Source organism: Callorhinus ursinus, unplaced genomic scaffold (genome assembly GCF_003265705.2).
Source record: "Callorhinus ursinus isolate GAN/ISIS: 27379988/994484 unplaced genomic scaffold, GSC_fseal_2.0 scaffold4, whole genome shotgun sequence".
Classification (NCBI taxonomy): domain Eukaryota; kingdom Metazoa; phylum Chordata; class Mammalia; order Carnivora; family Otariidae; genus Callorhinus; species Callorhinus ursinus.
In genome coordinates, this window is record NW_027397066.1 from 96,919,417 (window position 1) to 96,938,262 (window position 18,846).

At 35.6% G+C, this 18,846-nt stretch overlaps 1 protein-coding gene and 1 long non-coding RNA gene across 2 annotated transcripts in view; one reads left to right on the plus strand and one right to left on the minus strand.

Moving 5' to 3' along the window:
- The window catches only part of LOC141372647 (uncharacterized), a 60,047-nt gene extending 41,719 nt beyond the window's left edge, over positions 1 to 18,328 (plus strand). Inside the window, exons 2-3 of the long non-coding RNA XR_012378012.1 lie at positions 2,662 to 2,734; positions 17,272 to 18,328. This is a non-coding gene — a long non-coding RNA (uncharacterized lncRNA). The remainder of the gene's footprint in view (positions 1 to 2,661; positions 2,735 to 17,271) is intronic.
- Positions 14,283 to 17,241, minus strand: TRAM1L1 (translocation associated membrane protein 1 like 1). The gene has a single exon (XM_025874038.2). The coding sequence runs from the start codon at positions 16,680 to 16,682 to the stop codon at positions 15,570 to 15,572; it is 1,113 nt and encodes a 370-aa protein (XP_025729823.1). The 5' UTR covers positions 16,683 to 17,241; the 3' UTR covers positions 14,283 to 15,569.
- Positions 18,329 to 18,846: the final 518 nt, after the last annotated feature.

Sequence of the window (18,846 nt, forward strand, 5' to 3'; positions counted from 1 at the left end):
AGCATGAGAGGGGGGAGGGTCAGAGGGAGAAGCAGACTCCCCGCTGAGCAGGGAGCCCGATGTGGGACTCGATCCCGGAACTCCAGGATCGTGACCTGAGCCGAAGGCAGTTGCTCAACCAACTGAGCCACCCAGGCGCCCAAGCTGGTTGTTCTTTGTGTTGCTTGAAATTGGAGAACCCTGACTCAAAGATCATTTGTAAAGCTATATTCATAGACGCAGGCTAACTTAAAATTGTTTTATCTTCCTGTTAAATTGAAGCTTTAATCATTGTGCAATTTTCATATAGATAGCCAGTATTACTTTTTTCCTTAAAGCTTCTTTTGTCTCATATGAATATAGCTACAACCACTTTTGTGCAAAATAATTATGTATAAATATACATTTATGTACACATCTATGTGTGTGTGTTGTACAAGTGTGTGTGTGTTCTTAGATTTCAAGATTTTCATTTTTATATTTTACATGTGCTTTTTCTAAACAGTGTAAAAATAAATAAATAAATATATATATATATATATTTTATCTAGTCTGATACTCTATCTTTTGCCGAAAGAGTTGCACCATTTAGATTTAAGCTGACTACTGATAATTTTAATTTTTTTGTTTATAGTCCTGTTTTATGTTTTCTGTTGGTCTTGTTTAATTTTTATTTTTCTATCCTTACCTTCTTTGGAATATTTGAATTATATTTTTAATTCCTCTTTCATTTTTCCTTTTGAGTGAAGCACTGTCTTAATAATTATTTAACAAAATTCTACTGTTAACAAACATTCTGAAAATCTCTTTAGATATACCCACCCTTAATATTTTTTAGAGCCCAGTGCAAGAATACACTTGGAGACTCCTGGTGCATCTCTTCCCTCCTACATTTCTGACCTCCTGGGCTCCTAAGTACCTGAGTATGGACACCTTGTCCACATGACTGTGCTCTGTTCAAAATCCCATCCATCTCTCAAAGAGGCATCTTTTGGCCCCTCCTCAAGCCAAAAGAGAGCAATAAGAGTTACAGCAGAGTTTTCATCCAGCCAGTGGCCGATAAGCCTGGGAAAATGTCCTGCACAGGCCTAAAAAGTAACCTGAAGCTATTGTGCAGAATTCTAGGGTTCTAGATCCATAGAGCACAATTTAGAAGGAAACGGGTCTTGGGCTCTGGGGGGGCCTATCCCCAGGTCCCCAGAGATTCAGAGCCCTGTCAGTTAGTTAGCATCATGCTAAAGGAGACCCAGAAAAGAAACCCTAAAGCCAAGATGTCCAGGAGGAATTTATAGTTGCCTGTGAGTGGCCTATGAGTGGTACTATTTCTCCATGAAAAATATTTTTACAGATATAGACTCCTAGCTTGACAATTTCTCTCAGTACAGAGATTTACATACCATTATCATCACTGTAAAGAATCAATTCTTCTCAGAGTATCCCCTTTTCTGCTCTCAATTTCTCCTTCTGTTCTAGCAATTTTTAAGACCATCTCTCTGCATTTAGTTTTCTGAAGTGACTTGGCATGTCTGTGTGTATGTGTGTGTGTATGTGTGTTGTGTTTTAATTGTGTCTGAAATTTATTAGGCTTTCTGGATGTGAAGATATGTGTTGCTTGATAATTCTGGAAATTTTCCAGCTGTTACCTTTAAATATGCTCTCTGTCTGTTTTCTCTTGCCTCTCTTTCTGGAACTCCAGTTAAACACACATTAAACCTTCTCATTATAGTTTTTTGTTCTCTGTTTCCTTGTGTTATTTTGGCATAATTTTTTTGACATCTCCTCCAGCTTTATATGTTTCTAATTTGTTGTCTATTTCATTGAGTTTTATATTTTCTTTGTTATATATATTTCTTTTTCTTGAACTTCTATTTTCTATCCAAGTATGCTACATCACACTTTATAGTTTTCTGTTTCCTGAAATTATGTTGGGGCTCACATTATTTCTTTTAACATACTAATCATAGTTTTAAAATCTTTGGTATTTAGTACAATAAATCTGTCAACAGTATATAAAAAGTCTTTTTCATCATCTACCATATGTTTATGATGCCTTGCTTTCTTGTGTGCTTAATTATTATTTAATTTATTGTGAGATGCTTATTTCTTTGTAAAATAATTTGTGGCAATTATTTCAACAATTTTCTGGAATGAAAGAAGTTCCTTTTGCTAAATAATTTAGTCAATTTAATGTCTCCAATTCTTATCTCAGACTGTACATTTTGTTGGACCACACAGAAGAGAGTTCCCAGGAACAGAGCCTGTTGGTTTTAGTGATTTACTTAAGCATTTGCCGTGGTAAAGACATTATCTGTCCATTCCTAGAAATGCTGTTTGGTGTTTTTAAGGATTCTTTCACAGGCCCTTTCATGTTTTTTTCTTTACCTATCCATCCACAGAGATTTCATGAATCCTTGACCATTTTCCCTCTACACGATCACTTTTGAAATTTCAACCTACAATGTGACTTCAATTATCATCCACGTAATGATGACTTTCCAAAATATACCTATTTCCACCTGAGCTCTTTCTCCTCATTTCCAGTCTGGTATATTTTGATAATATTGATACTCTCTATTTTGATATTTTTTGTTGTTTCAAGAGCATCTCAATTCAAAGTATCTAAAAATTCAATTGCTGTTAGTCTATAAACTTATCTCTCCCCCTGCATTTTTTTTGTCTCAGAAAACTACCTTCAGTGGCTAATTTACCCAAGCCGGAGAGCTGAAAGAAGATATTAGTAAGAAATTAATCTCAGGTCGGTATAAAGTTCTTAGCATAATATTCAAAGTCTTCCTTTCCTCCCTCATCTGTGCTCTATCTTCTAATAATATTGCTAGTGCTCAAGACTGTCATGTCCTTGGGCAGTTCTGAGCCTTTCCATGCGTCCCTCTCCATCTGGAAAATGTGCACTCCACTGTTGGAACTGTCTAACCTCTACATTTTCCTACAGATCTCACCATCGTCATCAGCTTTTGGTTCTTCCTTAAGCCAATCAGATGAGATGCGTTTCTCCTACAGTATGAATAGCCCACCCAATTACCTAGCTTGTTTTAGAGTATCATACCAGCTTGATCTCTTTCAGGGAGGCACTGTGTTTCCTCACTGTTAGCTGCAGGCTGAGCACGGTGTTAGCCCAGAGGGCACTCAATTAACATTTGCTGAGTCGAGAATTGAATTACACTTTTATACCAAGGATAATCAGTAAAATATATAATTTAAGTGTCATCTTTAACAGGTCATGATACTGTATGCTGTGGAATTTAAGGCATATAATGAAGTGTAAGATCTCTGTACTCAAGTGGTTATAATTTAATAGGCCATAAATTACCTAAACCTATTATGACTCTAAGCAGATAAAGATAATGAACAATAAGCTGTTTACTATTGTCAAATATGTATTACAGGGAACAATTCACATAGGAGATCATTGGAGCATTTATCCTAATAATTCCTTGAAATTTTATCACACCTCTCTTCTGCGAAACCCTAGTGAAGCCCAACTTCTTGCCTGTAAATAATACCATTCCCATAATAAATAAGAACAGCCTTAACCAATTTGAAAAATAAACAAGCATTTTGCAAACAGACACATTCAATTCCACAAATTTTTTCAGTTTTCTTCACATACTTACAGTTTAGTGAGGGAGGTAGTGATCAAAATATGGAATTTAAGGCAGCATAGTAATTGTAATGATGCTCCTAATCAGAATGTAATAATATATAATGGTCAGAACTAGCTTGAATAACTATGAAGCTTTGACATATTTGATGTCATAATAATGTGTGGAATCAAGTGAATAACATAAAACAAATCTAAATATAATTATTCTAAAAATGCCATTTAAATTTTGTTAGGCATTTTTTTCTGATATTGACAATGATATAAATCTTTTAGCCTCTCTATTATATGTATTTTAGTTAATGAAACCGATTTCAAGAACGATAAGAAAAATGGAGAATTTAAGTCTTCATTATTTGTGAATAATTTTGTCTCATAAATTTTCATATATAGGTTAACTTCACCAGAACCTTACATTATAGTCAGGTTTTTTTTACTATTATTATTATTTCCAATATTTTAAAATAATGTACTGAGGGAAAAAAAGAAATTAAATAATGAGAAAATCTTAGTAACTTCAAGAATTTAAGGCTATTGTCATAATCACCAAGAGGATTAATTCTGTAGTGCAGAAACTGAAACATTGTGTATATATATATATATATATAACATTTTGACATATATATCAAAATCAATGTAAATGTAGTGAAACGTTTCTTACAAGTTTTCTAACATGGTAAAAGTATTTCTTAAGTAACATGCATGGGAATAACTAAAAAGAGGTTTTCGCTCCCCCTTATGTTTTATTGTTTAAAACTAGAACAATTGATTTAAATTATTTCAGTCAATACTGAAATTGCTTTCTTATGTAAAACAATCCCCAATACATGCCAACTACTTTTCTTTTTAGAATAATTTAGAAGAAAACATTATTAGGCAGCTAGTTCAGTATTTTTAAAGGGCATGGTAATGTCATTCTCTAAGCCTGCCTGTCGGCAGTGGGAAGGCAAGCGTTGTGTTGCTTTGTGGTTTTTTTTGTTTTGTTTTGTTTTGTTTTGTTTTTCTTAAAAACCTTGAAAACAGATGCGAATAAATAGCATTTCCCCAGGAAGCAAAATCAATCTCTGAGAACTTCACAGGATGCGTGCTTCTGGCCAACAGCACGGCACGTTTAAAAACTCTGCTGAGTGAGTTGGAGGTCGTCCTGATAACACCGCCCCCGCGGCGAAGGATTTGGCACTCGAACTGTAGATTTCCCTGCCAGAGCCTATTCCTGTTTGACACTTTCATTTGACCCACTCATGGTTTCTTCTCTCCACGGTTTAAAACCAGGATCAAGTATATCTCTTTAATAATGTCACATTCCAAAGAGTGACTCCGATGAGGGGACTGTTGAAGGGCTTAGTTATTCACATAAGGACCATCACGCAGGGAGATAATAAATAATGTAGTACAGAGGTGCTGCCGTCGGGGCACCAAGGATTAATTCAAACAGCTGTCACAGAATTTCATAGGAAGTTTGAAGTGGATATACGTGATTCCATTTCTGATTTACAAATATTCTCATGTTGTCAGCTATTCTCACACAATCATACATTAAACTTTGGATGCGCCTATGTTTTGGTAAATTAAGCATGTTCTGTGAGGTTTTCAAAATGGTTTCCATGTGATGTATCACACTGAATTAGCTCCACTAAGATCTATTTTAGCGGGCCAGTTGTTCTCTCCAGACCTCGCCAACCAGATCATTCTCACAGGAATTTCGTCAGTGACTTACTTCCAACAAGTGTGACTTCAGGAGTGGTTGACTCCTTTAAGTTCGCCCTCCTCTCTCTCATCCCTAGTCCCACCCACTCTCCTAAGTTGGTTCCGGCTGTTCTTGCCTCTACCATTCCCATCTCGCCACAGATCAGCACATAACGTTCCTCTTGCGCAAGGTTTGGGGCACTTTCCACCGCTACCGTTTCAGCCAGCACACTGCTTCCACCACACTGCTGGGGCGCTCCGCTCTCCACCTTGAGCGCTGCACCACCTGTGCACACTGCAGCCCAAGACCCACGCAGTAGCAATGCCGAGCGCACTGGAGCTTACTGACTGACTGTGTTGTTCTGAACAGCTAGTCAAGACTGTGCTGAAGTCATGATATGTTATTTCGCCAGTCTCTTACCTCTGCGTTGCTGTTGGAGCCGTTCTAGGGGACGATGCACACTCCACCACTGTATTTGTCTTTCCAAGGAAACTTGACACTCTGCTTGTCTAGACAGCTTCTGAATATTGCGCTGTGGCTGATTCTCAAGCTGTACATACCACTTAACGACAGCCTGTCACTGGGTATGTTAGTTATCATTATCTCCTCCCTGCCTACCACCAACTCTGGAAAATGCCCAATAAATATTTGAGGAATGGTTACTGAGACTCACTTTTCTTCTAAAGAAAACAGAGTAGAAGTTTTGGCCTAAGAAGTTTAGGTTAGTTAGAACAGTTCTTTGGTTTTACAGAACTTTGTGACTGCCAAAGTTGGAGCAAGTTCGAGTTAACAGACATGCCATTTTACCTGGAATGACCGTTTCATGTGACATTTAGACACTGTAACTGCTTACCTAAGGTAACTTCCCAGAGGTTCACTGAAACCTTCCCTTGCTGGCTTTTTTCTTGGAGTCTTTTGGACATCTTTCTCCGTCTACCCAATCACATGATTTTATCAGACATGTTATGTAAGTGTGTTATGTAAAGTTATTCATAGTTGATGGTTGTTTTACTTTGTACTAATATGTATGTATGCAATAGAGTATGACTAATAAGCTATTTTCAGATGGGAGAAATTGCATTCAAAATATGTCCTTTTTGTTAACACATAATAATATTAAAAAGTCAGCCTCCAAAATATAGTAAAATTATCTCATTTTAATTTAAGCAGTGTTAATGAAATTCGGAGTCTTTGGATGTCTTATTATGAATTAGCATTATTGACAGGAATAATGAAGTTGATTAAAAAAATCAGCAGGTCTTTCTCTTCTTGGTGTGGATTTTCAAAAAAGCATACTTTATTTTCTTTCCTTTATTTTTTAACTTGTCATTAGCTCTGTTTAGTCCTAGCCATGATAATTGAATGGAAAGATAGAAACTTCAATTAAAAAGAAAAAACAGCTCAGATTTCCTGTTTTGAACACCACCTGGTGCCTTTGAAATCCATTATATTTATATTATATTATATATTATATTATATATTATATTATATGATATGATATTATTTGAATTTGTTGGAAAATAACGGTGGAGAGAAAAAAAACTAGGACCAAGAGGCAAAAATAAAGCAAAAAAAAAAAAGATATCTGTACATTATGGCTAGAGTTATATTACTTTCAAATATCTTTTCATTATCTGCTGATGCCTTACATACATACATGTAGTATTTGCTAAAACTCAGCTTGCTGGCATTTTTTTTTTTTTTTTACTATTTGACTTTTTTTCCCCTAAAAGTTATACATTTGTTTAGTTTTGACTCTGCTATGTATAGGTTGGATATAGCATTTTAAAATTTGCTATATAATTTTAAAGATACGAAGAGCTAACCAAAAATAAAAGTACATTTGTAAATGTACATTTTGTTCTTTAATATAAGTTTTAAGCACTAGTATGATAACCATAAAATTTGTAGATATTAGATTTCACCCAGTTTCAGCAGGCCTATATTAATTTCAATTCTAACTTGGAATGTGATGACATACATAAAAAATCCAGCAATAATTCTGTGGTTAAAAATATTGTATAGGTTCTGAGTTAATAGTTGCTTGGGTTAAACTATTTCCTGATAAGAATTTAGAGGTGTCTGGTGGTTGGTTGCTTGAATTTCTCTGAATAAATGACCTTGCAAGGTAAGATGGTTGAACCCATGGAAATCTAGAATTGTGTTTTTTAAAAAAATGAAACTTTAAACTCTTATAATGTGACATGTATTTGCTCATATTAGTAATGGTTATGTGTTGCATCATTAGAAAGAATTTAAGAGGACTCATGCATCTAAAGTACCCCTGGGATTTGAGAAGTGTGGAATATGTGCTAATAGAAGCAATCAGTTTTGCTTGAATAAATTATATTTGCACACATTTCACAACCTTTATGATGGCAACTTGTTGCTCTTTGGGGATAATTACCCTCTGTTAAGGTTGACAAGTTCTTTTAATTGACAGAAATAGACATCCACCCAACCCTTACAAAATGATATGAGTTGTTTGTCAATATGTCAGCCAAAGAGAGAGGTCAACTACAAATGCTTAATTCAATGTCTTCTCCATTTGAATAGATTTTAATTTTCATTTCTGGGAGGAAAAAAAATTGCTTAAGTTAGAACAACACATATTGAAAAAAAAAAAAAAGGAAAAGGATCACCTAACGCCATCCCTTAAAATATTTTATACTACTACCTCTGCTCAGATTTTCATGGTCATAATGGTAAATCTACATCTACTATAATGCAATAATATAGAATAAAGGCAAGAAGATATATACATCTCCTTATATGTGTCTGTTGTCTGCACATTTCAAAGGTTGCCTGAAAATATGCAAACTGGAGATTTAAAAGTGTTCTTTTCAAATCAGGAATCCGTGTTGTCTACGCATTTCTTCGGTGGACTTAGGTAACTGGGCTTTGCTCTTGCAGTTGTCATCCTCCATTCTGTCATGTGTTTTTCAGCATACAAATATACAGATATTCCTAATATCTTCCATCCTAAAAATAATTACAAAAATAACAACAAAACCAACTCTCTTGACTCCATGTCCCTCTTTGTTTATTGCATAAGAGAATGCATTACTCTTTTCCATTTCTCTGTTCTTCACAGAGACATTTGGTACAAAAGTATTTGTAATATCATTTTAATCCCTTCCAGTAGGGCTCTCATCCCATAATTCCATTGAAACTGATCTTGCCAATGTCTCCAGTGACCTAAATGTTGCCTAGTGCAGGCTTTGTTATTTCTAATCTTAAGGAACTTGATTGAACTCTCAATAGTATTGGCTAAAACTGGTATCTTCATTCTCTTATTACACTTTTCTTTTAGGTTCCGTGACACTATTTACCCTTGTTTTTTGCCTATCGCACCAGCCATTACTCAGGTTTGGCTTCCCTGCCTTAGTCTTTTTCATCTTTTCAAAAGCACTGTTCTCCTTGTTCTTTAACATTACAAAACTGCTTTTCAGGATGTAGATCAACTATCATATCTTTTATTCATGTGCACATTAAAAATGGCATTCTGATTCATATATTGAAGATTTTAATAGTAGCTTCACATTTAGAAGCCATACTAGCTCAATTCTTAGAAAAAGCGCTCAAGTTTCAGAGTTTGACAAATTACAAACACCATTAGGATGATGATACGTGACTCTCAGATATTTCTAAAGAAAAGCCCAATGTTTGGAACCACAGTTTTCATTTAAGTAGCTTAAGAACAAAATATCAAAGTTCACATATGTTAGGTTTTGTAAGATATGTTTAGGTCAATAAATAATATATACTCTGCCACAAATCAAGTTCCTTGTCAGTCAACACATTTTTACTGAGTGCACCCACTGTACTAGGCATTGTGCTAGATGCTAAGTTTACCTTAGTGATTTAAAGACTTGGGGGCACCTGGCTGGCTCAGTCAGTAGAGCATGAGACTCTTAGATTTCTCAGGGTTGTGAGGGCAAGCCCCACATTGGGCATGGAGCCTGCTTAAAGTAAATAAATAAAATCTTAAAAAAAAAAATAAAAAAGGACTCATGATCCCAGACCTCAAACTGGTATGGGAGACCGGCAATAAATTAGTAATTAATACTTCCAACTGGAAAAGGGTATAAAAGGGAAAGGAAGTCAATATTAGAAAAGATAGCAAAGGAATGTTGTACTAAATTTTGTTTGCTTATTTGTTTTAATTATGACATAAAAGGTTATTTCAACTGAGTTCAACAAATTCTGAGAAACTACTAAGAGACACTATGTTAGTTAATGAGAATGAAATGACAAAGAATATACATTACTTGATACCAAAGGAGTGTGTTGTCTAGTACTCATAACTACTAAAATGGTTGTTGATGCTCTTGGATTTTCCTAAATAAATGCTTAGCTCATTTATTTAGTCTGAAATGTAATTCTGAATATGCTACAGCTGAATTTTTATTGGTAATGTAATTTACCTAGACCAATGTTTTCAAATGCTTTCAGTATAAAGACCTATATTCAGAATTAATATATATCAAAAGTTTTCACATGAAGTCATTTATATTTTCCATCATTTATGTCAGAAAAATAGTTCATAGTTACTATGAATTTGGTAACTCTTTAAAATAAGTGTGCATTTACTCAGAAGAGAATTTCTATGCATTTTAAATATGGCCATATACGTATTTATGATGTGCATTATTTAGTCAAAATAATTCATACATTTAGGAAAGGATTCCTTACAAAGTATCAGCTAAATACAGAGTTGGAGCTACTGCTATACTTGAATTATCACCACACTTTTCCATTGCCTCCTGCTAAGATATAAGGGAAAACTCAATGCCATACATCTGTATAGTGTTTAAAAATGAATAGAGGAGAGGTTGAATAGGTAGAGCACAGAGGACTTTTAGGCAATGGAACTATTATTTACGATACTAAATTAGTGGCTATATTAATAATAGGGAAGGTTGGGTGGGGGAGGGACTTAGGAGTAATTTGGGGACTCTATTTTCTGCTCAATTTTGCTATGAACTTAAGACTTCTCTAAAAAAAGTCTATCAAGGGCGCCTGGGTGGCTCAGTTGGTTAAGCGACTGCCTTCGGCTCAGGTCATGATCCTGGAGTCCCTGGATCGAGTCCCGCATCGGGCTCCCTGCTCGGTGGGGAGTCTGCTTCTCCCTCTGACCCTCCCCCCATCTCATGTGCTTTCTCTCTCATTCTCTCTGTCTCTCAAATAAATAAATAAAATCTTTAAAAAAAAAAAAAAGTCTATCAAAAAATAAACAAGTGGGCGCCTGGGTGGCTCAGACAGCTAAGTGTTTGTGTTCCCCTCAGGTCATGATCCCAGGGTCTGGGGTGGAGCCCCAGGTCCAGCTCTCTGCTCAGCGGGGAGCCCGCTTCTCCCCCTCCCTCTGCTCGCTTCTCTGCTTGTTCTCTCTCTCTGTCAAATACATAAATAAAATCTTAAAAAATATGAAATAAATAAAAAATAAAGTAAATGTAGAAGGGAAAACATCTACTTATGTGTGTGCATACATTCACATACATATGTTAAATGAGATTAATAATTGTATATAAGTGTATATATATATATGTATGTATGTATGTATATATATATATATGGACAACATATGAACCGGCCTATGCACCTGCAATTTATGGACACTGTATATACATATATTTTCAATCTTCAAAGCATCTTTTGAGATAAATATCTTTGTCATTTTAGAGACATGCAATCTAAATACTTAGAATGTTTAAGTGTTTTCCAAAGTTCACACAGTTCTAAGGACCACAGCAAGGACAGCCATAATTTGTTTTGTTGACCATTATTTATAATAATATTATTACCTTTCTTTTCAATACAACTGAAATTTAGGAAATGAAAGTGGAATGTGATATGTGTCAAAGGTTTGCTTGAATTTAAAAAGGAACAGTGTTAAATTAATGTCACACTAATGATGTACTAGCATTGCTGACAAGAGATGTGGCTACTCAATAATTCAGGCAAAATATCTATTTTAAATACAGGGGAAGTGAATTCTCAAATTAAAAATAAAAAAATGCTCAGTTTCAACACCACCAACACCATTTATCAAATCATGTCAGTGCCCAGAATCTCATGACTTGAGAAAATATGAGAAAACATTTCTTAGTGCTAAATTGAGATTTCACGCAAGCCACACACACTGAAAGTACTTACATCTCAAGATAGAGTTCATATTTCCACATCTTGCTGGTCTTGTTTAATTAATTTAAAAAAGCTCTCCCTCAAACCAATAAATAAGTTGCCAAAATAAATATTAAAATATAATTTGTAAATTTGAATACATTGTTTTTTTAAATACATTGATTTTTTCATTTCCTAAATTATGCAAATATCCCCCAAAGTGGTCAGTTTGCACGTCAATGCATTTTTCAAATTGAAAAAAAAATTAGCTGACCCAGTGCAGCAGCCCAAAACACTTGATGGCACCTGCCAAGATTGAGGAAGAAGCAAGTGATTCACCTTGGGAGGTATCCTAACATTTGACTTCTTTCATTAGTTATTGAATACTTAAAACTTCCATATGGTGCAGGTCCCTAAAAGAATTTGTTTATAGGGATTTAGAAGGTAAAATTTAGACAGTCATATGATTGTATCATCATGAGGAAAATTCCAATTTAATACTGAGAAGTGTGTGATTTTTTGTATGATGGATTTATAATTTTCTACATAATTGATAGGAATTTGCAGGTATTACTGTGTTTTATTCAGTGTGGATAGTTCCTCCCAGAAGACAGGTTTGATTGAAAGATGGTAGTGAAAAAAAACAAAACCTCCTCTATATCCAGAGAAATTCAGGAGATGGGAGTGTGAGAATTCTCTGGTAATCTGATCTGTCATTAAACCTCAGTTACCTCCATACACTCACTCATACTGTCTTTTCTCTCTGGCCATGCCAGGCACCTTCTGTCTCCAGATTACAATGTCTGGGCTCCCAAAAGGCATTCTCTGCCATAACAAAAGCACCCAAGTGTCTCAGCCCACTGTGCAGGTCACATTCTCAAGCATGCTTTCCCCTGCAAGAACTTCCTCTCAGGAACTACTCCCATATGTCTAGTATAAAGCACCAATGATAAGTCTTTTATTACTTTACTTAATTATTCTCATTTAGTCTGATTGAGAACTTAAAATTTTACTTGTTTTTCCAAATTAAAATAATATCAGAATACATCCTGTCTTCAAGAAATCTTTAAATTATTAATGTTGCAAGTAATCTTCTTGACTCTGTTCCAGGTTAATACACTATTGGCTATACATATTTACTCTACAGGTAAACAAATACTGATGAGAGATAAATGAATAAATATTTATAAGTCTTTTTTTTATTGAAATGAAATGGAGAATTATACTGATCACCAGGAAAATAATAGGACCTAAAACTTGCTTGTCTTCTATGAGATATTTAGGCAGGGAATTAGAGGGGGAGACGAACCATGAGAGACTATGGACTCTGAGAAACAAACTGAGGGTTCTAGAGGGGAGGGGTTGGGGGGATGAGTTAGCCTGGTGATGGGTATTGAAGAGGGCACGTTCTGCGTGGAGCACTGGGTGTTATGCACAATGAATCATGGAACACTACATCAAAAACTAATGATGTAATGTATGGTGATTAACATAACATAAAAAATTAAAAATTAAAAAAGATACACATTTACACTATTTAAGAAAAATAGGATACAATTTTAGTTAAGTGCTAGAATAATATTTTTTTAAAAATCTACTTTGAATCCATCCTAGGAAATCTATACCTGTAGACTTATTTAAGGAATAAAGTTTGGCAACCATTGAAACCAATAAATCAGAGCAGAAACTTTAAATTCAAATATCAAACATACCTTTATTACTTTTGCAACTTTTGGTGGTTATGAGTTTTCATAGGGCTAGTGAACATCTATTTTAATAACACTGAGTAATCATAATGGGAATTTTGTTTCCATGTGGTCCATTTTAACAGAAACCAACTTACTGCACTAAGATCTATTATAGCATGATTTTTTTTTTTTGGAGTGTAATATTAAAGAGGGACTTAATTTGTATTGCTGAATGTCATTTGTAGCATTGCTTTCATAATTTATTTGGCATACATTTATATTCTGGCAACTCTTATTTTTTATGGATAGTTGAGATGTACACAGCATCCCTCCCCCTTTCTAATAACCTTGCTACCTTTCATGAACCTGTATCTTACAAGAAATATGCTTTGCCTTTTTCCACAGGTGAAGCTTCTAACCTAACTTAACCAATCAACCCAGTATACCCCTCTTATCAAATGAGTTCACTAAAGGTAACTCTCAGTATTCCGAATTCTAGAAATCTGGTTTTCTCTCTTCTTCTCTACCATGTAATGTGTAGGTATGAAGTCTAGGACAGCTATAATCATTTGCTACCAGGCAGAAAGTGAATCTGAGAGGGACAAAGCCAAGAAAATCGCAGGGAAATCCATCTAGGCCCTAATCCTATTTCATGTTAAACCCAGTTTAACTCTTGGCATTGTCACATGAGAGAGGGATTTTCTTGTAATCACTCACCAGTTTGAGTGGGGCCTGCACTTACTTTCAGATGAAGTGTATAATGGATAAGAAATTTGTTACCAAGAGTGGGGTTACAAGTAACAGGCCAGAATTCTTTAAAAGTGAGGAAAGTGAGAAAGACCACTCTCTCACATGAGAAGTTGAAAATCTTTCTTTTACAATTTGCAGAATGGTTGGTTAAAGTGGAGTTACTGTAATTTGGGCCTCAGGGCATGTGCTACCAAGACAGCCTTAGGCAACTGAAGGGGGAAAAAAGGATAATGGATTCTATAGTCTAAAAAGAACAATCTTGCTTTGTCGTCTACTTCTCAAACCAAATAGAAAAGAAACCTTGGCCAAGTGACTCTTCTGTCTTTAGTCTGCAATACAAGTATACTAAATTTAATTTTCAAGGACCCCCATGACTGGAAAAGCTGAATTACCCACAACAAACCAAATAGAAGGCTATCGAAAGCAGAGATGAGAGACACGGTGGGAGAAAACGGAGGAATGGGAAATCTATGGCCTTATTCTAGCATATTTTTCAAGCACTGCCTCCTGAAAAAAGTATAAACACTCGCATTATGGAAATGAAATCAAAATGAAGGTTGAGAAAAAGAGATAAATAAAATACTCACCCACTACAGTCCATTCTTTCTATTGGCTTCAATAAAGATATTACCTATATACCTATATATCCACATACACTTTAGTATACACAAATATCCAAAACAGGACTCATACAGATGAATGTTTCCCAATTAAAGTTGGAGGCAGCACTATATTTATAACAGTATTTTTGACAGGCCTTTCATAAGACTATCCATCTGATTTTCAAATTACTTAAGGTTAGTGTGTTAAGTCTTTTCTGTGTGTAATTAGCTGACATTCTTTTTATAGATAGAAATCAAGTAAGCATTGTTTTTCAAAATGATTTGCAGGTTAAACAACATTTTTCCAAGATGGTGTGGATACCAAACTTATAACAAGCCTCATTAAAATAATTTTTAATAAACATAGCAAAAAAGACTAAGTCTGATTTCCTTTTACAGTAAATATTTAATTTTTTTATTTCTAGTTTACAAGTGTTTAAAATGGACAAGATGATTTTTACCTCTTCAGTAACACTTTTATATTAATTCATGGTATTTTGATTCAATATATGGTAATAAATCTCCACACATTACCCATTAGTATTTTTTTAATGGGGATGTAATATTAACAACCACTACCTATAAAACACATCATGATTTTGGTGCTTTTACAAATCTTTTCTCCAGTTGTAAGTTCTAAAAAAAAAAAAATTAAATTCTAAGAATTAGAGCACACTGAAAACGTAATGAAGTTGAATTCCACCTTTATAATATTTCCATGTTGTCCTAAAAGAGAACATTAAAAAATGTGACGTTGCTATACCAGACCACCTTGCTAATGTTATAAAAGATTGGCAGGAGCAAGAAATTGTGTCACTGATAATGCGGATTTTTTTTTAGTTATTATCTACAAATCATTAGGAAATCATTGTTCAAAAGTAACAAAACAAAATGTGGTGATCCCTGAACCATTTGATGATTCTTAGTCTGTATCATTTTGTTTCCGTTCATAATCATCCTCCCCTCAAATGCCTTTAAAAAAATACATTACACAGTACAATAATAGAAATCAAAGACAGCACAAACTATCTTCAAGAACAGAAAAATCTGCAGCACACAAAGATATCTTATAGTAAAGAGCAGACTTCTTTGGGGACAGTCATCAACTAGCTTGTAATTCATTATGAAGATTTCTCTTTCCTTTTATGGGGAGAGTCTACTCTATTTGAAGTTGCCACACCATTTTCTGTTCCTTTTCTAGAAGACCTCCCTTTAGTCCGTTTCTTCTTCACACTTGGGGCCTGAAGAGCAGTGTCTTCTTCCATCCACCTTTGAAGCTGGACATTAAATAAATTCCATGTTATGTATGCTTGGATGGTGCAACTGGATGACAAAACAGCAATTTTAGCTGCCAACACGTTTACGTTTCCAGTAATGGCATCCGGATTCTGATTCTGCCCTCCGGCCAGGTGAAAGCCCACAGTCACTACTGAAACAATTAAAGTCACAAGTCGACCCAAAATAAACACAATTGCCCACAGAGAAAACTCTTTCTGGTACTTTTCATCACTAAAATAAAACAGGTCACAAATGTGGGAAAGTAATTCAACAAAGTAGTGCATCATCAAAAGAACAAGTCCCAGATGATTCAAGTACAAGAGGTAAGCTCCAGCAATGTGAAAGAGGTGAAGACCGATGTAGACAAGTTGACGAGGGATATCTTGCTTTTTGGTTCTCTGGAAATAGAGTTCGGGAAAGGCATGAAACCAGTAAGCCAATTGTGATATGTAGAAAAACTTCATTTGAAATGTCATCATATTATGGGGATGAGCCCTCCATAAGAGAGTTGGGTCTGACAGACAGTTTTCAGAAATTAGAATGAATGTGCCCCAAATACAAGAAACAAGGTAGAATACACTAAACTGGCCAGATTCATTAAATTTGCTTTGTTTCGCTTTGGGGAACTGCATTCGCCTGTTAATTTTATCCAACACATACTCCTGAATTGTGGCGTGAATGATGATTGCCACTAGCATGTAGAAGAAAACCGTGGCCAAATCTTTGATGCCATAATAGTAAAGGAACTTTGATTCTGTGGCTCGTTCTTCTGCTGCAGGAAAGGTAACACTGTGCTGAAGAGTAATAAAAACGATAGACGCTTCAGCTGTTCCCTCGAACATAAGCCCCAGCACGAAGAACATCCCCACACAGGCGACGAGGTCCGCATGATTCTGCAGGATGAATTCGTGACTCAGGACTGGGGGGTTCTTGGTGCTCTTCTTACGAAACGCCATGGTAGCGCTTCCCAGATACTCACCGACGACCCGCAGCTGCCTCCCCCTGGCTGCTCCTCACAGCGCCGCCGCCGCCGCCGCAGCTCCGGGGGCTTCACTTCCCATCCCGGAGCCAGTCCCGGGTCGCCGCGGCCGCCCAGAAAAAAATAAATCAAAGGCAAGGGCCGAGCAGGACTGAGCATGCGCACCAGGGGGACGGCGGAGGCAGGGAAGGAAATCGAGTGCCGCGCCCCTGCCCGGCGCCAGGCTCGGGGTTGCGAGCGTTGATCTTCCACGTTGATCGTCGCCTCTTGAAATCCACTGGCACCGTCAAGACGCTCCTGAATTATTTTTCAGTGGCATCTTCGTCAGTAATCATGACAAAGCAGGATAGAACTCTGGTTATTCTTCATCAGCATGATTATGAAAACAGCATCAAATAATAATGATGATAGAAGCAAACTCTCATAGCGCTTAGCATTTACAGGTGCTGTTCGGAACACTTTGCTTCTATTTATAAATGTGTCCTTTCTGGAAAACCCAATGAGGTAAATACGGAGTGATAATTTTTTATTTTTTTATTTTTTATTTCTTTGTTTTTTTTTTACAGATGAGAAACTAAGGTACAGAGAGGTTAAGTAATATGCCCAAGATCACACAGCTGGTAAATGTCAGAACCAAGATTTGAATCGTCTGGATCCAGAGCATGTGCTCTTCACTGTTGTACTGTATTGCCTCATTGTAAATCCTTAACACGTGGAAATATTTCATTACAGCAACAACAAGACATTATTAAAAAAATAGTTGCCGTGTTAGCAATAATAATAATTGTGGCATTAATTGTACTTACATTTTTAAAGGTTGAGTGGTGGTTAGACGGGGACAACTATTTGTCAGTTCATAGGAAGATATTTTGGTTATAAAGCCCAAAACTGATTTTCCTTACTCTAGCAGATAATATCCTCGTGTTTCATTTTTATGATTGTTCCCTATAAATTTGCTAAAATACGCATAGAAAAACAGCTTCTTTTGTAAATGCTAATGCCTTGCTCTATTCGAATTTCATGTCAGTCTTCAAATTTCTCTTTGGATCTGGAGCAGTTTTCTTGTTTCTTCTGGGTCCCGTGTGATCATAATCATTACTGATAGTTAAAGTTTGAAGTTTGGAATATACATTTCAAAAGAAAAGTGCTACATGATTTAAAGAATAAAGCGCAATTAAATTTAGAATGGCCAATTGCCTTTTATCACTTTCTCTGCGTGCTGTGCACTAAAAGATGCAGTCCAACTGGTGTAATTACTTCTAAGACATTGAACAAAATACTCCGGTCAATGTGTGCCTACATTTCCTAGGACAGCCAAATAATTGCTGATGGAATTTGTTGTGGACAATGTTCCTGAGTTAGGGAAAGTACTACATATTTTACCATAGTAAGACTTCTCTATTTGGTTCTCCTAGCTGTTACTCAGCTGTTGGCTCTGACAGCTTAATTAGAGTGCTATTTGGTGTTAACTAAATCAGTGAAGAAGTTACAAATAGGGGTGCAAAAATTAGGGCATCAAGAAATGAAAAAAAAAATCAAACTTGTTAAAAGTAGTTAGGAGGGGAACAAAGAGAAAAGCAGTGCCTTGTGGGAATTATCAAGAGTTTATTCAGGAAAATACATATCTACTATTAATATATAATACATATCTATTAGTTTTGAAACTAATCATTTTAAATAGAGAATTCATCAGTCTTTCTATAGGAATACACAATGGCTGTGATCCTTTTGTGGCATACTAACTAAATATAAAAAACACTTGTGCAATTTCTGAGCTGAACTTCTGTTTATATCTCTTTGGCATTATTTTTGACAGGCTTTCCAACTTATGCAAATGTGATAGATGTTGCCCTCAGAAAAACTCCGTATCAAAGTGAAGAGCACAAATGCTTATGCACAGATATGAAATGTTATTTTATTACTAAAAGGGAGAAAGACCATTATGAGTTAGTCTAAAATTGTCCCTTAACTTTAAAAAATCTTCCCACTCTGCTCTTTCCTTGGTTTTTAAGTAGAGAAACTTTTTTAGCCATATATCTTTCCTTTCTTTGAGTTTGTAACACCAAATGATATTCTGTAGTTTAAATTGTCAATTTAAGCTTTACATTAAATATAGTCCAAGGGCAGGGCTTGAGTTTTAG